We start from the raw sequence: 24861 nt of genomic DNA on the forward strand, positions 1-24861 counted from the left end.
TGATTTATCGAGTTATAGGTTGGGAATAATGAGTGCAAGCTTGGCCCCTTGGCCAAAAATGACATCCGCACAATTTTGTAGCCTATGTTTCATTGCGTCATCATGACAAATGATACAATTTGGAACGTGGAACGTTGCGAACGCGTACATTCGTTTTACACCCCAGACACAACTTCACAACATACAAAATATAAAATAAATAGTTAATGAAAAAAGTCTGAATTCCTTGGTCGGACATCACTAGTTTTGGCCACTACTGCTAGGTGTTATGAGGAGTGATCCCGTGAACAGTGTTGTGGCCGTTCGTTGCCATGGATACAGCGCAACAATCAGCATCGCATGGCACAGATGAAAGAGAAACCCGTCCATTACTCTGACTGAAGATGGGAGAAACTAATGTCAGAAATGATGAGTTATCCCAACTGCAAGCAGAAGTCGAGGAAGAGAGAGAGTTCAAGTAAGTCCAAACATTCAGTTGCAAATTGATTTGACTTATCCAGTTATTTCACCCTCTGTTAATTGTATGAAATCGTTTTAACTTTGTAAATCGTTTAAAGGGACATGTTGCAGGATTCGGTGTCTGACCTGAGGAGCACACTGGCTGATTTAGAGAAGAGACTTCACAGTGTAGATGGAGAAGGTCTGTAAGGTTACATGACGTATGGCATTTGAACTAGGGCAGAATTAGAAATGACCAAATTATCTTCACAAATATAAAAAAAAAAAAAAATGTGCACTGCTCTGCTGTAACTTACTCCATTTTGCGGCGCTCTTGTTAGGATTACAAAACGATTTAAAAGTTTCATAAGTATGGTCTACCCCAGCGGTCTAATATGGAATTCCAACGCTGCCAAAATAATACATAAATAAATATACGAATAAATGTAAAAAAAAAAAAAATTAGGGTCAGTTAAAGTAGCTCAGTAGCCTGAGATAGAAATGTTAAAATGACCAACGTTTTGAACTGAAAATATGCATTTATGTGATTCATGTAATTCCTGATTGTGACGAGACAAGAAACCTTTTACATTTTCGACATATTAGGCATACAAATAAAAGTGCATGTGTGCATATGATTTGCAAATAGTTACAATTATTTCCCAACAAGAATTAGATCTAGAATTTGTTTATTTATGCTTTGACATGTTTACTGTTACAGCCTTGCAACAAATACATTTGACTAGTAATCTAAAAGTAAAACTACTAAAAGCAAAAATAATTAACCTAATTCGTCGAGTAATTGACCCTTCGCCGGAGTTGGATTGACAAGCAATCTGACCAATCATAATTCTCCATCCGCCATTTTTGTCTGACAAATCAGTCAGGAGATAAAAGGGATACTCCACTTTTTTTGGAAATAGGCTCATTTTACAACTCCCCCAGAGTTGAGTTTTACCGTTTTCGAATCCATTCAGCCGAACTCCGGGTCTGGCGGTACCACTTTTAGCATAGCTTAGCATAGATCATTGAATCGGACAAGACCATTAGCATCTCTCTCAAAAAAATGACCAAAGAGTTTCGATATTTTTCCATTTTAAAACTCTTCTGTAGTTACATCGTGTAATAAGACCGACGGAAAATGAAAAGTTGCGATTTTCTAGGCTGATATGGCTAGGAACTATACTCTCATTCCTGCCTGAGGCGCTGCGTCATATCATTACGCCTGCTGGACCTATTGTACGGCAGCAAAGTTTCTTGATTATTACGCAGGAATGAGAGTATAGTCATAGAAAGGAGCTGTATGTAAGAAATGTATTTCAATTAATCATAAAATGGCCCTGATATGTCACTAGACATTAAGAAATCATGTTCATTTCAAATACTTATATCACTGACAACAGTAGTCCAGCCAGGATATTGTCATTTAAAAAGTAAAGTTGCAGCCCTCAACTGATGTTGATGTTGTCATCTTGTGTTTTGGCCTGAAGCGCCACCCTCCACCTATCTACCAATCACGAAGTCAGTAGTGTTTCGGCATTGGGGTTGCCAGCTCTGCTCTAGTTACCACAGCTACGTAGCAGCCTACGTTCCTGCTGGATCCTGCAGCCTATCTGGCAACTTGAGTCAGGGGGAAGGGGGAGGGGATACACCGCTCTACAGTAATTTGAAAGTGATTGCAGTACCAGTTTTGGCCACAATCTTACATACGGCTCCTTTAACTGAGGCGCCACAACGATCTGTCACGACACATTAAAGAGCATTAAAGAACCACAAAACTATATTTATTCTTTACATTTCTTTAAAAAATGACCAAATTTGAAAGTTGAGTTTCATATCAAAAGTAACCCAAAAGTAATTTTCATGGTGTGGAGTGAGAGCGGTGTTGTGCCAAATTTCGACCCCTGCCAAATTATTACCCCCCTAGCATTGGTAGGTTTAGGATTAGTTGTGGGGGAGGGGTTAGGATTAGGGGAGGGGTTAGGTTTAGGGGTGGGGTTAGGATTAGGCAGTCAGGTACTGACTTCAACGAGGGGGGTAATAATTTGGCAGCGGGTCGAAATTCGGCACAACAGGGGCATGGCTTGTCGGACATAGCAACAGTAACTAAAGGGGGCGGGTATTTGCGAACGGTCAATTGAAGCTGAGCCGTATCTCAATATCCCATTTTGCATTCTGCTCAGAGAACGAGTGGAGGACCAGATATGAGACACAGCTGGAGCTGAACGAGCAGCTGGAGAAACAAATCACTGTGGTTCGAGAGAGACTTGAGACCCTCCGTAGTGATCCCGCAGGTAGCAATACACGCGCTTTCTTTTTCAATTTTTTTTTTCTTTTTTGTGTGCCCATATATATTTCGTAATTTATAAAGTTTTTAGACCTCCTTTAGTGTGTCACAATCAATCTGCAATAATAGAAAGAAACACTTGGGGGCACCTGATGAAAAAATAACACAAGACAGGCAACATTATGGGCTGGGTCATATAGTCCATGTCCACGGTTTCACATAGGCTACTTCATTCATGGTTTTCTCTGCTGGCTTTAAGTTCTCTTCATCTTCTTTATCACATCAGTCATGATCAAATAATCGAACAAGGGTCCTATTGTGCTGATACAGAATGAAATATAAGGCAGGTCCAGGCAAGCTATATTTACAACTAAGAGCTGAAATGCTGTTATATTGACGTATTGCATACACACTGCACCATGTAAGCCCAACTTTTGTCTTACTCTTCAGATCGACTGGCTTCTGTTCGCTCTTATGACGAAATGTCCGAGGTAAGTATTCCAGCAGCAACTATTTTTGCTATACCTCCCAAAAAAAAAAAAAAAAAAAATCAAACACAATTGTATTGGTTATTATAAAACCATTTTATTAAAAAATAATTATATTAATTATATAATTAAATTAATGTAAATAATTTAATTTAAAAATAAGTAAAATAAAATTCAAATGACTTCTATTCGCTTGTATGATTAAATGTCCATGGTACATTCCAGCTACAAAAAGTGCTACCAATTTCTAAAAAAATATATAAATAAAATATAAATAGTTATTAATCATAAAATCTTCATAAACATTTGTTTAAATATTTAAAAATATAATTAAATGAACATAATTAATTTTAAATAATTGTTATTTTATTAATAATAAAATTATAAACGTCAGTAGGGTGTTTAAACACCAGTACTTCGGTATCAAGTCGATACTGAAATTTTAAAAACATAAAGATACCAGCCTATCTTAGCAAGCACCGGGTCAATCCGGATACCAGCTATGCACCTGTTTTTAAACAATCCCATGTGAAAAGTGTCAAAGGTTTCTATTTACTACTTGTTTTGCAACATTGAGCATTGTAGCCAATCACAGACATGTTTATTGAGCATGTGATCGCACTGGCCAATCACAGGCTTTTAAAGGGTTAGTTCACCCAAAAATGAAATTTCTGTCATTAATTACTCACCCTCATGTCGTTCCAAACCCGTAAGACCTCCGTTCATCTTTGGAACACAAATTAAGATATTTTTGATGAAATCCGAGAGGTTTCTGAACCAGCAATAGGCAGCAACAACCCGGAAGCGCTACACTGTGTTTACTACGTGATCAGTGTTGAATAAAGATTGTTGAATAAAGTCATTATTTTTGTTTGTTTGTTCCGCACAAAAAGTATTCTCCTCACTTCATAACATTAAGGTTGAACCACTGTAGTCACATGGACTATTTTAACGTTGTCTTTACTACCTTTCTGGGCCTTGAAAGTTGCAATGACGTTGCTGCCTATATTGCTGGTTCAGAAACCTCTCGGATTTCATAAAAAATATCTTAATTTGTGTTCCAAAGATGAACTAATTATCTTACGGGTTTAGAACGACATGAGGGTGAGTAATTAATGACAGAAATGTCATTTTTGGGTGAACTAACTCTTTAAGTTAGACAGAATCCTCAGAGTTCTGCACGCTCACAAATACCGATCTGTCCGTTATAACCAACTAAGTATAAAGACGATGTAAATAAGATATTAATTGCGCAGTATAGACAGATTTTATTTTATTTTTTTCAGTGAGTTTGAGCTCAACTGAAGTGATATCGGCTTTATTGATTATAAATGGAGCGCTCTTTGCTTGCTTACTGTATAACCCTTTCATAATTTGAATAAAACCTTTATTTTTATACTGCTATGCACACACTGCAAAGTGACAGTGACTACCGTAATTCAGAGACAACCGAATTAAAATGTGGGACTGAATCTGAAATTGAGATGTTTGATGAGAAACGGGACAAAGAAAATATGATAGGGTACATCAAAACAGATCTGTGCAGCAATGTAAGTGCAATAGACCAGCCACATGTTCTGTTGCCTGAAATGTGTAAACCTTGCTTTTCATTTTATTACAAACTTTTCATTCGATTTTTTTTAATGCAATGTTTACTTAACTGAACAATATTTGGCTACATGCTAATGGTTTAATGTATTATTTTCTTATAATCATTAATAGCATTAAAAATGAACTAATTTAATATATTTAATATTTTTTTTTATTTTCAAATAGTTAAATAACACATTAAAACAAAATGGTTACAATAGTTTTTGCTATGGTACTGAAATTGGTACCAAGAACCATACAATTTGACTGGTATTGGTACCGATTACTAAAATGTTGGTACCGTGACAACCAAAGAGCCCAAAATACACATCTCCCTCCCTCACACCCCCTTTCTTTCTGTGCAGCATGAAAGAGACGCTTCAGTTTATGCATCAGTTCATATACGTTTCATTTTCAGCGGCTACTGTTGCGTGGTACAATTGTTTCTCATTACAGCCTGGCTACCTAACCATGGTCCTCTGCCAAAGACGAGATTAAAAAAAATCTGCTGAGACAGCCTGTGAAAAATATTTAATCAGTGAGAAGTAATCTGTAAATGAGGGAAGAGAAGTGAGAAAGATTTGAGTGAGCCACGCTACAGGGATGGGATGATAATTATAGAACAGAAAATGAAAATGTTTGGGTTTACTCAAGACCCCTAGCAAAGACCCCTATAATTTTGTCCTAATTATATAATCATAAGAATGTTCATGTAATTTATGTCTTGTCTTAAGTCCATGTGCTGAGATATGTTTGTGTTCAGGATGCTCTCAGACAGAGGCTCAAATTGCTTTCTACTGAGAAGAGCGACCTTCAATCCCAGCTGATGGATTTCAAAATGAGAATTGTGCAGGAAGGAAAGGTGAAGCTCTACCAATCTTCTATTCAGAAAAATGCCCTCTGGTTATGGATCATATCATATTGTTGCACACAATCTCCAGCTATTAATTGTAATGTAATTGACATTATCATGAGGGAGTGAATGAGTTTAGATTTGGGCTGCTGAATTCCCCTATGCCTGTAATTATCTAATGATTACGCTGACGTAAGAGTCCTAATTATTTCTTCATGCATGAATTTTTTTGGTATTATTTACACAAGTGCCTTTATTATGCATTTTGTTTCTTATAGACTTACCAGAAAGTCTACGAAGAGAGGCGGGCATATCTTACAGAGATTGCAAAGGTGAAGGAACACATTTAAAATAAAATTTGACACATTCAGATGCTTTTATCCAAAGTGCTTTACAGTGTGTAGGTAGCCTGTGTCGTGTTGATAACTATGATAATGTATCCTTAGCGGTCCTCAACAGTGAGCAGAAAACAGCAGATGGTTCTAGCCCAGAGGACAGCACTGGGTCCAGACAAAACGTAAATGTTAAAATGCACAGCACATCATCAAATGACACCACTTTGGTTCCGAGAAAAAACAATGTCAGTTCTTATATTTTCTGAAACATTTTTAAGTAACATGGAAAAACATGCAGAGTTTAGCCATTCAGTTATTACAAGGAAACCAGAATGTGATTATCTCATTATACTTACTTATTTCCTACTTAAAGGAACACTCCACCGTTTTTTGAAATAGGGCTTATTCACCTTCTTTCCTACATTTAGATAGGTGGGCAAATGCATTTTTGTCTCAGTGCATGCGTTGTTTTAGTTTGACAAGGTCGGCGCTAGCTTAGCTTAGCACAATGAATGGAATCCTTTGTTGCCAGCTAGCATGTCCTGAGTAAAAGTGATAAAAAAAATAAAAAACCACCTAATTACTTCTTGTGGCCTGCGTATTCACAACAAGTACAAATAGCGATGCAGATTAACACTAGGCGATTTCCTAGGCAGATATTGACTTGGGACTATATTAGGGGGAAGCACAGGCGAAGCACTGCTACTTGGGCGCAGAGATATCACGCAACACATGAAATGTCAACATTTTTTTTCCCGGTGTGATAAAGTGAACTGGAAAAAAAGCCCCACGCCGAATGGACCAAATGGACAACTGTCCACAGAGTAAGTAATTATTTTAAACATGATGACGCATGTATAGATCAAAAAGTAAATGTGGATAGGAGCAGGCTTCACTCAATGTGTACCCTTGTCAATTTTAAGAGTGCTGGCCTAGATAATTATAATACATGAAGTGGGAGAGAGGCCGCACTATGCTTAAATATATATTTATTTTTATTTTTATTTGCACAGACACGTTTCGGCGCGTGCCTTCTTCAGTGTGCAAATAAAAATATATTTAAGCATAGTGTGGCCTCTCTCCCACGTCATGCATGTATAGATCGACCCATATTATACCTGTATTCACATTCACATATTATACCACATATTCACATTTCATGTGTTGCGTGATATCTCTGCGCCCAAGTAGCAGTGCTTCGCCTAAGCTGCAGTGCTTCGCCTGTGCTTCCCCCTAATATAGTCCCAAGTCAATATCTGCCTAGGAAATCGCCTAGTGTTAATCTGCATCGCTATTTGTACTCGTTGTGAATATGCAGGCCACAAGAAGTAATTAGGTAGGGTTTTTATTTTTTTTATCACTTTTACTCAGGACATGCTAGCTGGCAACAAAGGATTCCATTCATTGTGCTAAGCTAAGCTAGCGCCGACCCTGTCAAACTAAAACAACGCATGCACTGAGACAAAAATGCATTTGCCAACCCATCTAAATGTAGGAAAGAAGGTGAATAAGCCCTATTTCAAAAAACGGTGGAGTGTTCCTTTAAAATCCCGAGTAAGACTTGAGTATTAACGTAAAGAGATAGTTCACACATAAATTGTCATACTTACCCTCATTCAAACCTGTATGAATTTCTTTTTTCTTTCTTCTTACCAACTGTTTTTTCAAAACATTTTCTTTTGTGTTCTAGAGAAGAAAGAAAGTCATACATACAGGTTTGAATATATAAGGGTAAATGATTAGACTTTTCATTTCTAGGTGAACCATCCTGGTTTAATTGTCTCATAAAAATACAATTTGCATATAAAGTGAAACAGATAGATGGATGGCAGTGGTTGGGTACTTTTGAATACATTGTTAAAATGTTGGATGTCCTATATAGCCTACCTTGTTTTTTTTTATTTCCCTTTCCAGCAGAGGCCAGGATATGATGCAACATTCAAATATGATGAAGGTGTCTGTCAAAAAAACACCTGCAAGAAGCCGACTCCCTCGATTAAAACATTAATGCAGTGCATGGATCCATCAATTGTTTGATTATGTTTTGAAAAAGTGTCCTATACAATTAAGCATTATTTTTGGTTGGACCACTCTGATCTCACTTATGTTCACTATAAATACTTTTAAATACATTTTTGTATTGTTTCTTGACTTGTTTGGGTTTTGTGAGCTAATTTCATTTCAAGGTAGTTTATTTAAAGGGTTAGTTCACCCAAAAATGAAAATGATGTCACTTATTACTCACTCTCATGCACCTTTGTTTATCTTCGGAATACAAATTAAGATATTTTTTATGAAATAGTAGCGACATCGTTAAAATAGTCCATGTGACTACCGTGGTTCAACCTTAATGTTAGAAAGCAATGAGAATCTTTTTTTTTTTGGGGGGGGGGCTTGAAAGTGGTGATTAGCCTACATTGCAGAAATATTTTTGGTTTCATCAAAAATATCTTAATTTGTGTTCCGAAGATGAACGAAGGTCTTACGGGTTTGCAACGACATGAGGGTGAGTAAATGATGACAGATTTTTTTTTTTTTTGTGAACTATCCCTTTAAGTAAGTGTAATTTGTCATATCAGATGTTAATTCTGTTATGATTTGTTATGATACTTATTCATGCTATTATGAAGAGTCAAGGTTAAGACAATGTAGGCTATCTTATAATTATGTAATTTCAGTATGGACCTACATTACATTTAAGACACTAATTGCTGTTGTAAATATTTGAATGATACAGGAGAGTTTGAGCAGTGGGTACAAGCAAGCCACACATATTCGTTCTGAATCGTGACAGAGCTTCGAGAGCAGTCAGCCTCACCGGAGAGGAACGGGGCGGGGTGTGTGTGTGTGTGTGTGTGTGTGGGGAGGGATGGCTGTGGCAGGTCTGCGGTGCGGGGCTGAATCTCAATGATAAAGCGGCCAATGCAAGACACGGAGGAGAGAGAGAGAGAGAGAGAGAGAGAGAGAAAGAGCAGCAGCTGCCGACCGACCAGCCAGCCTCCTCTGCGGGACAACAAAGGAGGTGCCGGGCTCACATCACGACTCCTGTCAGCACAACTCAACATCTGAATCGTCACCATTCAGAAGAAATCTTGAATATTACCTACATCTTCACCTTTAGGTAAGTAGAAAGGTCTATTTATTGTCTGTAAGAAAAATTAAATAGTCCGAAAATTTTTGACCTGTCTGTTAGAATGTTGTTTTGGTCATTCTAATTCATTTGAATAGTTCGGATTATCAGTTAGGTCTTTGTTAAATGGTCAGTGACGTGACGTTCATTTTTGTCCGGATCTAAGTTATTAGAAAATATATTAAGAAATTCAACTCAAACAAAAATGACTTCAAAGTTATAATTTCAGAATTAAAAGTAAGTTTTATATGTTTGTGCGACGTAGTCAAACTGTCTATGTGATGTATTCTTGATAAAATCTTTGATTTTATTTAAAATAGGCTAATTGTTTGTGTCTGTATGTTTTTTAATATTTTATTCACATGTTGATCTTTTTATGAAATGCTCAGGTAGAAAAAAATCTCTTGATATTAGGCTAGGCTAGGCTACTAACTAAAAATGAATTTGCTTCATTTTTTTTTTTTTTTAATTGCCCACCAGGAAAAAGTGTTTAAAACTTTTGGGAAAACATAAAACAAAATAAAAATACGATGAAGTGTTCGTTTACATGTACTTTTCACTTGACATTAAAATCTATTTTAGAGTTAATAATCTAAAATGGGCTAGTTGTAAAAATGTAGCATATATTTTTTTTTTTTTTTTTTTTAAATGCATGAAAGCAATATGAATAAAGATCTCATTCCAATAACATGGCGTGTTTTGAACTCGATCAAGGATTTTTAGACATCCTTATAATGGTCATTGATCCTGAAATCAAGAAACAGCTATTCAACGCATTCATGCAGCCTACACAATAATACACTTTTGCACAGGTTTTCAAATATCACACGTTAGTGTTTTGCCATGTCAAAGTAAGACTGTTAAAGACAACAGGATGACAGACGCAGGATTTAACGAGCTCCAAGAAACATGTAAGCTGTCATTAAAAGGTTATTTTCAGACGAGACTTCAATTGACATCTAGGCCTATGTCACTGGGTTGAAAGAGCATGCCAGGATTAAACTTACTAGTTTGGTAACTTCCTTTCTCCACATTTAATTTTCACGGTTTAGCCCTACTTTGACTGGACGACATGGAGGAACATTTTGACGAGAGGGACAAAGTGCACCGCCATAGCCGAAGCGCGGGACGGACGAACGGGCTGCTCAGCCCCACTCACAGCGCTCACTGCAGCCTGTACCGGACGCGCACCCTCAAAACTCTGAGCTCGGAGAAGAAGGCGAAGAAAGTGCGATTTTACCGCAATGGTGACAGGTACTTCAACGGCATAGTGTATGCCATCTCATCGGACCGCATTAGAACCTTTGACGCTTTGCTGGCCGACCTGACCCGAACCCTCTCTGACAACGTCAACCTGCCCCAAGGGGTCCGAATCATCTACGCAATCGATGGTTCCAAAAAAATCACCAGCATAGAACAACTGGTGGAAGGTAAGAAGTTCTTTAATGCAGCCCATTTATATTTTTATAGGCTACATATAATCAACATTTGTAAATGAGTATTTTTAGTATTTATGAGTAGTAATTCATGGGATTGTAGGCTAGCTCTTTCCCTTAGTTTCCCTCTTTCCCATAGTCTTGTACCTTTATCTTTTTGTCTGAGTTTCAAAAACTCTTTTGCTTTAAATCAAAGTTTGTAGTGTTATGATTCACCATAGCTGATTGATTGGCTTGGTTCATGATTCTGGTTCTGATTGGCTATAACTTTAACTAATACTATTTTAAAGGCCCACTGAAGTGCCTTGAAATGCAGCATTATTCAATGTGTTGATCATGTAATTTCCACTGAAACTGGAAGACAGGGTGGGACATATCAAACAGCTCCTCCCCTTTTTTAAAGTAGCCAATAGCATCTCGGTAAAGCGCAGTTTCCTCCTAATCTCTAACTGTTTCTCTAATCTCCTCCATTTCGCTTTAAAATATAGCATTCTGTGCAGAATTCAAATGGATTCGATACGTTTTGTGTTCTGCGTCGATTCGCTCGTACGATCCGCTCTGTGCTATCGTGTCTTTGGACCGAAGCAGACTGTGTGCGCGGTGTGGCGGTTCGCGTGACAATAACGTGAAACCAGACTTAATTTGCCCCAATGGAAAGCATACACTGTCTGAGCCCATTCCCTATCCCCTATTTAGTGCATTATGTGCCATTCACCATGTAGAAAATAGTATATGTGTTAACAAGTGACCAATTTTAGCTGCAGCTTCAGCTATTTATAATGTAGGGGGCGGTACACTTTAGATTCTGGGAGCATTTGATTGGACAGAAAATCCGATGAGAAACTGAATGCAGAGTGATGTCATCAAAATCATTGATCCATATTGGCAGAAGTAAGAGACTTCAAGTTTTGAATTTTTATATTTTCTTAATGTGAATTTTGTCATTGTTTTGGAGCACACTAGCTTATAGATAACAGTAAGGCTAACATATTCATACTAAAAGCCAAAAAAACTTCAATTTTGATTTCATGGGGACTTTAAAATCCCTATGGGAAAAATGAATGAAAAACAAAAACAAAAAACCTGGAACCAGTGCTGCTGAAAAGGGGCGGGCACTGTTGAGATCATAAAAATTCATACATATTAGCGAGCAATTTGCCAAAATATAAATTGGATACGAACTGCCACAAGAGTGCTGACACGTCTCGAGATTGTTTTTCTATTTCGCTGCCCCGCGTCTTAGTTTTTGTAATGCAGGAAAGCATTCCGCGTGAATGGCGATTTTATTGTAATAGTCTGTTATTGCAAATTGTTTTATGAGAGTCTTGGTGGCTTGGATGCATTTGGTTTCTGTTTTCAAAATTAGAGCAGTAGATGTGACGACAAGGATGAAAAATTAGGCCACTCAATGATGAGCATTTAAGTCTGCATGACTTTAGCTTAAATCAATGGATTTTTACAGGCATGACAGTTCAACAGTGAAAAGTGCCAGGCAGTGCCTCAGGGTCTTTACCCTAAAAATGAATGTCAAGCACACATAATATGTATTAAAGATGTCAAATATAACACATTGTACCACTTTTTTCTTTTGATGATTATAGGTGAGAGTTATGTGTGTGGCTCCACCGAAGCCTTTAAGAAACTTGACTACTCCAACAACATCAACAACCCTAACTGGTCTGTGAATGTGAGGGCTTTGGGTTCCAGCAAGTGCCCAACATCTCTAGCAAGCTCGAAATCAGGACCGCAGTCCAAAGAGGGCAAAGACTTCATCAGACCCAAACTGGTCACTGTCATCCGCAGTGGGGTGAAGCCGCGGAAGGCCGTTCGCATCCTCCTCAACAAGAAGACGGCCCACTCCTTTGAGCAAGTTCTCACTGACATTACAGATGCTATAAAGCTCGATTCTGGCGTTGTCAAGAGGATCTACACCCTTGAGGGAAAACAGGTAGGATTGCTCATTTATTAATGGGAATCTTCACACTGAAAAATCAGTTTTGAGTTGATTCATTCATGTGATTTTACCTCAGACAACTAATAGTTTTGTTATGTAAGCTGACCTCTTGAACTGGCACGGAAAACTTGAAAGTGTACTGGGATTGCACATTGGGAGTCCCAGATAATTGACATGCAAGTGAAATAAAAATGTTAGAAATGATTCATTTATCAACAGCTGGGTTAATCTTCCTATGTGATTGTAATCATTTGACTCAAACATACATAGACCTAAAAGTGTTATGATGAATTGTTCTTCTCTGGTAAACCCTTAAGAAATTTTCCAGAAATATGGGGGCTCAACATCCAAACAATATGGCTCTTGTTATTTAATCTCTGAAATGAATTCATACCACAAGCCTTGAATTATGAATAATGAAGTCTCATTATTTCAAATGCTACAGCAGAAATCTCTGCCTAACCTGCAGCAAGATTTATGGCAGGACGAGTCTAGTTTATGAATGGGAATCTGTGTCTTTGCCCACGCAGACTCAAAATGAGAGAACCGGTGTCTCAGAGCATACAGAAATAACTCATGCTCTCGTTTAAATTCCTCCCACCTTTTCGTGCCGTTTTGAAACAGCTGTGCCCTCCCCACGCATTGAGAATGACACACACATGTGCATAAAGTATTACTCTGATAAATACTATGATATATATACATATACACACACAAACTTCTGCTGTAAAAAAATATTTGATCATAATTTTGTAAATAACCCCCACAGACATACAGTGCTGTTCAAATGTTCACTTGTGAAAGTGCTTATTTTCATAGCAAATTATATTATCAGGATAACATTTTGAGTACAAATTTTTTAAATGTATTTATATTTATTAAAATTTATTTTATATTTGTATTTGGTTTGTCCCCTTTATCACTCTAGCTACATGAGCTTCAGTTTGAGAATGAGAACTGAGCATCATGTAGCCTAGAAATCTAGACGCACCCTAGTGGCAGCAAAATTTATTTTGCAACCGGTGTGGTCTAGCAACTCTCCGTTGACTTTCAAGCTGGAAAAAACAAACTCAGGTCAGACCAATCACATCGTGTATAGAGTAGGCGGGCGGGCTTAACATAATGACGACAGAGTTGCGACGGTTCCCTGCTACTTGAAAACAAAGAATGGCTGCTGCTGCTGGCGAACAGCCATCTTTCGAATCAGCTTTGGCCGCGACTCTGGAGGAGATTTTTAAAAAAGGAAGATGTGTTCGGAGTTTTGCCGACTGGATACGGCAAAAGTTTAATATACCAACTAGCCTTCTTCGTTGCTCTGATTGGTTGTAGCGCTATCCTATTGCGTGCAGAGGGATTTTAAGAGACAACCGTTTATCCCGCCCCTCGGATTGAGCCGTGCCAATAGTGAGTTGCCAGACCTAACATCTTGATGTAGGCATCATGTGCTTCACTGGAAGGAAATCTGACCTTTGCAAAGGAGTCACATGACTAATGTCTCAAATTTGCTTATTTGATTAGTAGCCTAGAATCTTAATTTTTTTTTATACAGTGGGTACGGAAAGTATTCAGACCCCCTTAAATTTTTCACTCTTTGTTATATTGCAGCCATTAGCTAAAATCATTTAAGTTAATTTTTTCCTTCATTATTGTACACACAGCACCCCATATTGACAGAAAAACACAGAATTGTTGACATTTTTGCACATTTATTAAAAAAGAAAAACTGAAATATCACATGGTCCTAAGTATTCAGACCCTTTGCTCAGTTTTTAGTAGAAGCACCCTTTTGATCTAATACAGCCATGAGTCTTTTTGGGAAAGATGCAACAAGTTTTTCACACCTGGATTTGGGTATCCTCTGCCATTCCTCCTTGCAGATCCTCTCCAGTTCTGTCAGGTTGGATGGTAAACGTTGGTGGACAGCCATTTTCAGGTCTCTCCAGAGATGATCAATTGGGTTTAAGTCAGGGCTCTGGCTGGGCCATTCAAGAACAATCACGGAGTTGTTGTGAAGCCACCCCTTCGTTATTTTAGCTGTGTGCTTAGGGTCATTGTCTTGTTGGAAGGTGAACCTTCGGCCCAGTCTGAGGTCCAGAGCACTCTGGAGAAGGTTTTCGTCCAGGATATCCCTGTACTTGGCCGCATTCATCTTTCCCTCGATTGCAACCAGTTGTCCTGTCCCTGCAGCTGAAAAACACCCCCACAGCATGATGCTGCCACCACCATGCTTCACTGTTGAGACTGTATTGGACAGGTGATGAGCAGTGCCTGGTTTTCTCCACACATACCGCTTAGAATTAAGGCCAAAAAGTTCTATCTTGGTCTCATCAGACCAGATAATCTTATTTATCACCATCTTGGAGTCCTTCAGGTGTGCTTTCATGTGTCTTGCACTGAGGAGAGGCTTCCGTCGGGCCACTCTGCCATAAAGCCCCGACTGGTGGATGGCTGCAGTGATGGTTGACTTACTACAACTTTCTCCCATCTCCCGACTGCATCTCTGGAGCTCAGCCACAGTGATCTTTGGGTTCTTCTTTACCTCTCTCACCAAGGCTCTTCTCCCCGATAGCTCAGTTTGGCCGGACGGCCAGCTCTAGGAAGGGTTCTGGTCGTCCCAAACGTCTTCCATTTAAGGATTATGGAGGCCACTGTGCTCTTAGGAACCTTAAGTGCAGCAGAATTTTTTTTGTAACCTTGGCCAGATCTGTGCCTTGCCACAATTCTGTCTCTGAGCTCTTCAGGCAGTTCCTTTGACCTCATGATTCTTATTTGCTCTGACATGCACTGTGAGCTGTAAGGTCTTATATAGACAGGTGTGTGGCTTTCCTAATCAAGTCCAATCAGTATAATCAAACACAGCTGGACTCAAATGAAGGTGTAGAACCATCTCAAGGATGATCAGAAGAAATGGACAGCACCTGAGTTAAATATATGAGTGTCACAGCAAAGGGTCTGAATACTTAGGACCATGTGATATTTCAGTTTTTCTTTTTTAATAAATGTGCAAAAATGTCAATAATTCTGTGTTTTTTTGTCAATATGGGGTGCTGTGTGTACAATAATGAGGAAAAAAAAATTAACTTAAATGATTTTAGCAAATGGCTGCAATATAACAAAGAGTGAAAAATTTAAAGGGGTCTGAATACTTTCGGTACCCACTGTACATTTGACATCATAATGTTTTTCATTCAAAATCTAAATCCTAAAACCTTTTTATTTTTATTTAAATTTAAATCCCAAATTTTCCAGTGTATGAATGTCACTGTACATGAACATCTCTGAACGTGTCTCTGCTCAGCCAGGTAAAATGTGCAAATAAGGAGATGCCATTTGGCTGAAATTCATTAAAAACTAATTAATCTGCACATGGATCTGTTACCTCTCTCCGTTCATCTCTGTGCTGGCGGCTCTGCCAGTGTCTCAGATCTTCAGACTTTATCTTTTCTATTTGAAAACCCTCTAAATCACCTTGAATTTGGAAAACTGGAGCATAGACAGATTGGAATTGCAGATGCTTCATAGAATGTGCAGTCGTGCATAAGACGATTTATTGGCTTTTTAGAGTAGCTGTATTGAGTAACAAATATGTATTTAAAAAATAAAATGAAATCCTTTCAGTTGTTACATGAAACATTATTCAAAAAAGACGTTCTCCCTCTGGTATAATCTGATAGCAGAGTTTATGCAGTAAGGCATCAAAGCCCTGGTCTCCATCCAGATAAAGTAAGAGCATTATGGCTAGCATTATTTTTAGAACAAGGATCGATTGGGCCTGAGGGAGCCGTCTATTGAACAAGCCTGGCCAGACACAGTTACAGCACACGATTTTGTCCTGATACAATTATGAACAGAAGCAACAGAAACCAGGAAGGAGAGACAAAGGGAGAAAGTAAAAGGAGATAGCAGAAGGATCTATGTGGGTTAGAGAAAAAAAGATGAATGCATAACAAGTGAAACAGGAGGTGGAGAAGTTCAGGTGTACAATCAACAATGCAATAAAAGTAAAATTTCCTGTTTTTTGTTCAGTTTGAATGCAGGATCCAGGTGTGGACGCAGATATGTCAACATTATTGTTGCTGTGCTTTGATGAATTACAAAAGTAAATCTGTGGATGATTAATGGAATTTCTAAAGCAATTTTTAGATAAGTTCAGTGTTGTTGAAGCATGAAGTAAATCATTATCTTCTACATAACAGGACTGTGCTGTTTTTTTAGGTTTTTTTTGTGTGTGTTGGTATTACATCATTGCAGCCTTTTTGCGCTTGGCTCATATTGTTTTTGCAAAGCTTGCCAAAAAAAAAGAAAGGATTTCTGATTTTTCTTCAGAAAATCCATGTACATTACATTTTATGTGCTAAGTGAGAGTTTGGTAATAGAGCTGAGTCAGGATATTATTCAACAATCCATACGTTTTAGCATTTTCAGCTGTGTTAATATATGTAAATGAACCTGCCTGTGCCATATGAAAGAAAAATATGGATTTCTGCTTTCAGTTTGTGAATTAAATCATGTTTATCTCCTGCCCTGGTTCAGTATAATGTAAAATGTACTCCAAACAGAGATGCATATTTCAGAGAAAGCAGAGAGAAATGCCTTGAGTTGATTGGAAAGCTAATTATAAATGCAAAGAATGGACTGCAATCTGATTACTCACATGGGAGGAAGGTTAAGGATGAACGTGATTGTAAAATTGTAAATGTGTTTCTTCAAGCTACAGATCCTGTTGGTTACTTGGTTGTCGTATGGCAAATGTGTGTTCCTTCTGTTCATGCCAGTCTGAATTCATATATCTGACGACAGGCCTTGACATCTTCAGTGATTTATTCATTATAACAGAACCAACATCTGCCTCTAGCTCTGATGTCTGTAGCACCTGTCGGGATTGTAAAAATAGACATCGGATGCTAGAATGCATATGAGACGCATGTAGCCTATGTCTCTATGTGGAAACGAAATGTGAATGAATGGAAAAAGCTCAGGATCATGAGAGATCTGGGTTTTTGGGTCTTTGCGTGAGTCTCATGGCACCTTTCTGTTAACCTGTATAATGAGGCCAGAGACAGTAGCTCAAGGTCTTATTCCATCTTCCTACATATGGTGAGACTTCTCTCTGGAGTTTTACTATAGGAAGTAAAGTATGGGTTGTGACAGGTTTTATGGTGTAAAACGCAGTGATGTTGTACCAGAATAGAGCAAAACATACTACGGCTCTGTGTGTGCTTGAATGCTGTGTGAGTTATCATCTAAGAGAGACCTCACTAAAAGCACTGAGGTTGGCATTTATAGGATGAAAATGGTCAGTGGCAAGCCATTTATAAACTATTTGTGACCCTGGATCACAAAACCAGTCACATGTCGCACGGGTATATTTGTGGCAATAGCCAACAATACATTGTATGGGTCAAAATGATCAATTTTACTTTTATGCCAAAAATCATTAGGATATTAAGTAAAGATCATGTTCCATGAAGATATTTTATAGATTTCCTACCATAAATATATAAAACATTTATTTTTGTGAGTGAATGCAGCACAATCGCGAACATAAATGTAGAACTTTAGAGGTGATTTTCTCAATGTTTAGATTTTTTTGCATCCTCAGATTCCAGATTTTGTATAATAGTTGTGTCTCTGCCAAATATTGTCCTATCCTAAAAAACCATACATCAATGGAAAGCTTATTTATTCAGCTTTCAGATGATGTATAAATCTCAATTTAAAAAAATTGACCCATGTGACTGATTTTGTGGTCCAGGGTCACATTTCTGGAGTGATTTCATGAAAAAAGATGTGTGGAATTCTGTGGGTTATGTTGATTTGAAGCTGATTATTGTTAAATAGAGCTGGTAATACACTACCACTAAAAAAGTGTGGGGTCAGTACAGTTGTTTGATTCAATTCAATCAATGATTTTATTCAGCAAGGATGCGTAAAATTGTTCTTCGAACAATCATGAAAAAATGCATCACGGTTTCCACAAAAATATTAAGCAGAAAAACTGTTTTCAACACTGATAAAAAATTGGTGTCTTGAATAATAAGAATTATTTTTGAAGGATCATGTGACACTGAAGACTGGAGTAATGATGCTGAAAATGCAGCTTTGCCATCACAGGAATAAAATACATTTTAAAAATGTTAAAACTGAAAACAGCAATTTTAAATTGCAATAATATTTCACAATATTACTATTTTTTGCTATTATATATTTACGATTTATTTTTGCCTTGGTGAGCAAAAACCTTATAAAACATTAAAAAATATCTTACCAACTGGAAACCTTTGAACGGAAGTGTACATTCCTATTGGCTGATAAAAGTGTCTTAGTTATTGGTATGAAATATGTGTTTATTAATGATGTCCATGTTATAATCGCTCTTGAAATATAAAACCCAACATAGTGCTACAGTTAAACCACCTTACTATTGTAACTTTTCTTTTAAATGTCTATTTTTAGCCAGATTTGCATTTGCGACACCCTAATGAGTACCATAGAGAGATGGGGATCATTCCTTTTGACTTGAGCTAGTAACCAACCTAGTTACCACCCAGAACACCCCAGCTACCACAAAGCAACATCCCGCCAACTATCCACAACACATTAGTATCCCACGGTAGGACGAGTTTGACAAGCATCACTAGTTTATTGATTGATTCAGGTGCTTTGCATATAGATAGTTCCAAATTACATAAGTTTTCTGTGCCTCATCTGATTTGTCCCCTCAGATGGCCACTGACCTGGATCCTGGACCTGGATCCATTTCTGGTTGTACTGAGTGCAGCCTCAGAGTTTTGCTTGTGGTGCAATGCTTCTGGAGGACACTGCTGACAGACGGTGCAAAGAGGGCATGCAGCTGAAATTCACAATTAACGTGTCAGAACTAACCCGTTTACTATCGTCTGCAACCATGCACAGACTCGGACAAATGTCTTTGACTTTCTCACGCATCTTCACTATGCGGTGTACTAGAGCAATGTTGGTTTGTCTTTCCTCACAAAGGACAGGACTTTGGACATGAGCTAATTTTATCCATGCTTTTTGTTCTCTTATGATCTCTCCTTCCAAAGAAACTGATCACCCCCCCCCCCCCCACCCCCCCTTCAACAGTTTCTATGACGATGTGATCCAGTTGCTTAGTAACGGCCTGAGCCTTTGTGACGTCACTGTGGGCAGTAGTGTGTGTCGGAGTGTGTGGGGAGTTCAGTCTGAGGGAGAGGTAGATGTACGATAAGTGGTTTAGGCCGCGGACATTGCTCTCTTGTTCTTATCCGTTAAGCCTATATTTACACACACACATGCACACTTACACACACACACACACACACACACACACACACACACACATAAATAACCAGGCAGACGTGTCCTGCATACTGCAACTGATTCGTAATGACCTGTGGCATATGCTTCAGGCCGAGGCAGAGACATAGCAGGCGTGTAATCGCCAATCACTCATGTGTTCGCTCTTCCTGGAGTTTGTCATACGGACATAACAGATTTTCCGCCCCATTGCATACGCAAACCCTGCTTAATTAACCATGTCTTTCAGTCTCCATTGTCTGGAGGGCCATTTACCCCCTCTCAAGCTCTCCTCACCTCTCGTTCCCCTCCTCTCCAATGAAAGGGCCAGATATTCTGCCTTTGGCATATGGTCTCGCTGTCCCCAGTTTTTGCAGTCAGCAGAATTTCTTTGTTTCCTGGTGAGTTAAATCCATATTAAAATTCAAATCTGGATTAAAAACCCAATCTAGGACTGAAGTTTAATCTGGGTTTCAGTTATGTTTTCATGTATTGTATTTAGTAAAAACTAAAGAGGCAAATTTCACCACTTTTGTACTGTACGTGGTGCTAAATGTGCTGCAAAAGCGCTGTGCTGCATTATAAAAACAAGTCATTGTCATTCTTTTCAGGAAACAGATTCCTTCTTTTCTACTGATTCAGGTGCCTGGACAGTGTTGTGAGTGTACATTTTTTCTATATGTAAAAGTGCACTAGGTGGACGCATCTTGTATCTTTTGCAGCTCATGACACAAGGCTCTCAAGTTAAAAAAGTTGTAACTTTTAAAGGGATAGTTCATCCATAAATTCTGTCATCATTTACTCACCCTCAAGTTGTTCCAAACCCGTATAAATGTATTTCTTCTGCTGAACACAAAGGAAGATATTATGAAGAATATGGGTAACCAAACAGTCGATGGGCCCATTGACTTCCATAGTATGAAAAAAAATACTATGGAAGTCAATGGTGCCACAACAGTTTGGTTTCAAACATTCTTTAAAATATCTTTCGTTGTGTTCAGCAGAACAAAGAAATGTATGTGGGTTTGGACCAACTTAAAGGATTAGTTCACCCCAAAATGAAAATTTCCTAATAATTTACTCACGCCAGTGCCATCCAAGATATCCATGTCTTTCTTTCCTTAGTGGGAGAGAAATTATGTTTTTTGAGGAAAACATTTCTGGATTTTTCGTCTAACAATTTACTTCATTGGTTACCATTGTTTTTAAGTCCAAATCAATGCAGTTTCAAAAGTCTTTGAAGTGTTTAAACGGGCTGTACACGATCACAGCTGAAGAAGAGGTTGTTATCTAGCGAAACGATAGGTCATAAAAAAAAATAAAAAAAAAATTGTATAGACTTTTTACCTTCAATAGTTCGGATTGAGCTGATCAACAAACGGACAGGGAACTACGTCATCACGTTGAAAGGTCACGCCGGCGCCGGCAAAAGTACCGCCCCACTGTTTACAATGCGACCGTACGTAGGTGGATAGTTCAAATAGTGTTGTTTGCTATTATATAAATAGTAATAGTATTCAGTGAATATGAATATGAATAGTATATGAATAACATTCTGATGAATATGAATAGTAGTTCAAATAGTATTGCCGGCGCCGGCGTGACCTTTCAACGTGATGCCTTTCAGCCCGTTTAAACACTTCAAAGACTTTTGAAACTGCATTGATTTGGACTTAAAAACAATGGTAACCAATGAAGTACATTGTTAGACGAAAAATCCAGAAATGTTCTCCTCAAAAAACATAATTTCTCTCCCACTGAGGAAAGAAAGACATGGATATCTTGGATGGCATTGGGGTGAGTAAATTATTAGGAAATTTTCATTTTGGGGTGAACTAATCCTTTAAGGCTGAGTAAATGATGACAGAATTTTCCTTTTTGGGTGAACTATCCCTTTAATGAACACATCTCTGCCTGCATCTCATGTTTTAAACACGTTCTGTGAATTAGATGCCGCAAAAGACACAAAGGCGCAATGGTCAAACACATCCGTCTATCACGAGAATTTGCAAAAACACATTCTCGCCAAGTACGCCAGCCTGTTGCATTCTCTGGTAATTTTGAACTCACAATTGACTCATAAGATTGAGAATTGTGCCATGCAGATTGCTTTCGACACAGATTTTGTGAGCATGTTTGTGTTGTTACCTGATTTGCATAATTCATTTCATAAACTTGGTGCTACAACAACACAGACAGCATTTGAAAATAAACTGCAGTGAATCCCCCCCCACCACCACCACCAAAAGAAGTGCAGTTGTTGGTTTAGCTCATCCATCCTCATTTATTCTGAGTATGGTGTAGCGTGTCAAACAGCAGGTATCTGGAGATCTGATTTTAGTCAGTCTGCTGCTTTTGCTGAGTCACTCCAACCAGGTGTGTGTGTATACAAGTATGCGAACTTTTGTGTCAACAGCTTGTGTTGGGGCATGAAAGCACCGTGTGTGTGTGTGTGTGTTTGCTCAGCAAATGAGCTCTCAATGCAAATCATTTTAATGTGGGTCTGCTGCCAAAACCGCACACAATGGAAGCCAAACTTTCAGGGGCATTTATATCTGTCTTGTTAACTCGTGCGCCCCTACTGGCTTTATTTTTTTCATGTTCTGTTTTTCATTACTCTCTCTTTTGTTTTTCTTCTAGACAAGTGTTGTGTATTGCATAAGTGTTGCTGCTTTAAATGCTCTTAGATGACTTTGAAAATGATCTCTTTGAGAAACGCTCATAATTAAGTCATCATAATCATCATTATCACACCCTTATCTTTTAATGTGTTCTGTAATAATAACGTCCACACTGAACTTTCTAATGAGAGACTATCTGGTGAGACTATCATCAAAGAGAGAGCGAAGAAACTGAGAGAACAGTCTGATCATCTGAAGCTGCTACTTTTCCTGTAGCCTTTTCTCGGAGGACATGATTTTTTATCGTTCGCCGCAGTTCTGTAATAATAAAACGAATCCTAATCTCCTCCCACTTCTGGCATAGAATCTGTCTTATGTAATTGAGATCTTATGTAACTGCTCTTGTAGTCTGCTTGGCATTTAGCAGGCCTGATTTAGGAGATAAAGATGGCAGCTAATTCATCAAGAAGCAGACAGTGACTTTATTAGGGCTGTTCCCATGACTCCTGGTGCTCTTAAAGGAACAGTGCACACAAATATGAGGCTTCTGTCACTGTTTACCCCTTATCATTTCAACCATACATGATTTTCTTTCTTCCGTGAGACATAAAGGAGATATTGGGTAAAATGTTTAGGCTGCTCTTGCTTTAAAAATTACCCCCCAAAAAAGCATAATAAAAGCACCTTAGTAGATGTCCAATAGTCATACAATAGTTTTGTGTGAGGAACAGACTAAAATTTACATGATTTTTTAATGTTTTTGAAAGAAGTCTCTTATGCTGACCAAGGCAGCTCCAGTCTTCAGTGTCACATGATCCTTCAGAAATCATTCTAATATGCTGATTTGTGCGTCTTAATGTTTTTGTGAATGTGAAAAATCTTCTAGTGACATGCATCTTAAAGTGACATTTTCAATGTTTATGAAAGCTGTTATTGAGCTGTTAAAGGTGTGATTTCAGAAGTCTTCACAAGTCATACGGACAAGTTTAAAGTGTAAGTTCACCCAACAATGAACATTTTGTCATTAATTACTCACCCTCATGTCATTCCAAACCAGTAAGACTTTCGTTCATCTTCGGAACACAACTGACGATCCTCATTGGTTCTTGTAGAAGCTCAAACGTGCTGCGTAACACAAGAATGAACCTCATTGGTTCTCGCACGTCAAGCAAACATGCTTGAGCTTCCGTTTACCAAAACTGATGTGTGAGTTGATGAATGTTTATATGTGAATAAAAGCCTAAATTAAATCTGCATCATATAAAGCGATCAAGTCTCTTCAGAAGATTTGGACTGAACTGCTCAATTCATATGGATTGAACTTTTTGAAGCGTCAAAGTGGTAGTTGCGTAGCTGTCAATGGAGGGAAAGAAAGGTCTCCGATTTCATCAAAAAGATCTTCATTTGTGTTCCGAAGATGAACGAAAGTCTTACGGGTTTGGAACGACATGAGAGTGAGTAATATATTTTTGGGTGAACTATCCCTTTAATGGTGCTTTTGTGATGCTATTTTGTTCTTTTTGGAGCATGAGAGATCACATAGTTTCATTATATAGATAAACAAGAACGTGAACATCCTGCCTTACATCTCCTTTTGTGTTCCACAGAAGAAAGAAAGTCCTGGACCTAAAAGATGTACCCAACTATGTCATCAGGTTCAAATGTGACATTATCAAATGTCAGGGCGTCAAATTCATCTTGCGTTTCATCTCATCCGAATGCAAAACAAGCTAAAGACATCAGTTATTTTGAACACTGTGCGGAGGCTTGAGGAACACTCAGATGGAGGTGGGCATTACTTCAATCTGTTGTCTGATAAGCTTCTTCTGCTTAAGGACCAGCCTGTTTTGATGAGACATAAGCCTCCCACGATCATAATGCTGTCATACCGCCTCATTTTGTTAGGCCTTCTTTTCTTCCCTCACTCCCTCTACGCACATTTACACACACAAACACCCACACAAACACGCACATATGTGTGTAGGATGGCTGTATATGAGCTTGCGGTGTGATGTTCTACATTTCTACCCCTCTACAGACTCCCTGCTGCTTTACACACGCACGCATGTGCAGGTCTGTGGGCGTCCACATGGGCTGAGGATGAGTGTGAAAGCATGAGCTGGCATCTCGTTGGATCCTTCATGCGGGTCACATTACTTCACCCATGTCATGGCAACAGACATGTCCTCTTGACCGGGACAACTAATCTGGGTCCCATCACCTGATACTAACGGGATTAACCACCAGTCTGGTACTTGCACTTTAACCCTGAATGAGTACTTTGAGAAAGTAAGGGAGGAGACGCTTTTGCCCTTGTCTTTGTTTGTGTCTATTGCTGCACTTTTGAGGCACTTGTTATTTCTCTCCAAACATAGCTTGTTTCTGTCTCTTGCCAGCAAACACATGGTATAACATCTTGTGGGTCTATTC

General features: G+C 38.4%; 2 protein-coding genes across 4 annotated transcripts in view; both read left to right on the forward strand.

Moving 5' to 3' along the window:
• Window positions 1-146: 146 nt before the first annotated feature.
• Window positions 147-8038, forward strand: ccdc169 (coiled-coil domain containing 169). 2 transcript variants are annotated; one of them, XM_084401349.1, is made up of 8 exons: window positions 147-457; window positions 558-640; window positions 2622-2732; window positions 3176-3216; window positions 5567-5665; window positions 5935-5988; window positions 6103-6173; window positions 7906-8038. In XM_084401349.1, the coding sequence occupies exons 1-8, from the start codon at window positions 384-386 to the stop codon at window positions 7997-7999; spliced, it is 627 nt and encodes a 208-aa protein (XP_084257475.1). In that variant the 5' UTR covers window positions 147-383; the 3' UTR covers window positions 8000-8038. The 2 variants fall into 2 exon arrangements, with proteins under 2 accessions (XP_084257475.1, XP_084257476.1); XM_084401350.1 differs by having other exon boundaries at window positions 7909-8038.
• Window positions 8039-8897: 859 nt separating this feature from the next.
• dclk1a (doublecortin-like kinase 1a) overlaps window positions 8898-24861 on the forward strand; it is a 54385-nt gene continuing 38421 nt past the window's right edge. For both annotated transcript variants that reach the window (XM_084400802.1, XM_084400800.1), the window contains exons 1-3: window positions 8898-9112; window positions 10174-10551; window positions 12159-12505. In XM_084400802.1, the coding sequence (XP_084256928.1) occupies window positions 10194-10551; window positions 12159-12505 (705 nt within the window). In that variant the 5' untranslated portion in view covers window positions 8898-9112; window positions 10174-10193. The remainder of the gene's footprint in view (window positions 9113-10173; window positions 10552-12158; window positions 12506-24861) is intronic.

Source organism: Rutilus rutilus (genome assembly GCF_951802725.1).
Source record: "Rutilus rutilus genome assembly, chromosome: 25".
Taxonomy (NCBI): domain Eukaryota; kingdom Metazoa; phylum Chordata; class Actinopteri; order Cypriniformes; family Leuciscidae; genus Rutilus; species Rutilus rutilus.

Excerpts from the sequence above, each read along its gene's own strand:
- ccdc169 (XM_084401349.1), top strand. The coding sequence starts at position 384 with ATGGGAGAAACTAATGTCAGAAATGATGAGTTATCCCAACTGCAAGCA. Across the intron at positions 458-557 it reads GAGGAAGAGAGAGAGTTCAA|GGACATGTTGCAGGATTCGG; the intron begins GTAAGTCCAAAC and ends AATCGTTTAAAG. Across the intron at positions 641-2,621 it reads TCACAGTGTAGATGGAGAAG|AGAACGAGTGGAGGACCAGA; the intron begins GTCTGTAAGGTT and ends CATTCTGCTCAG.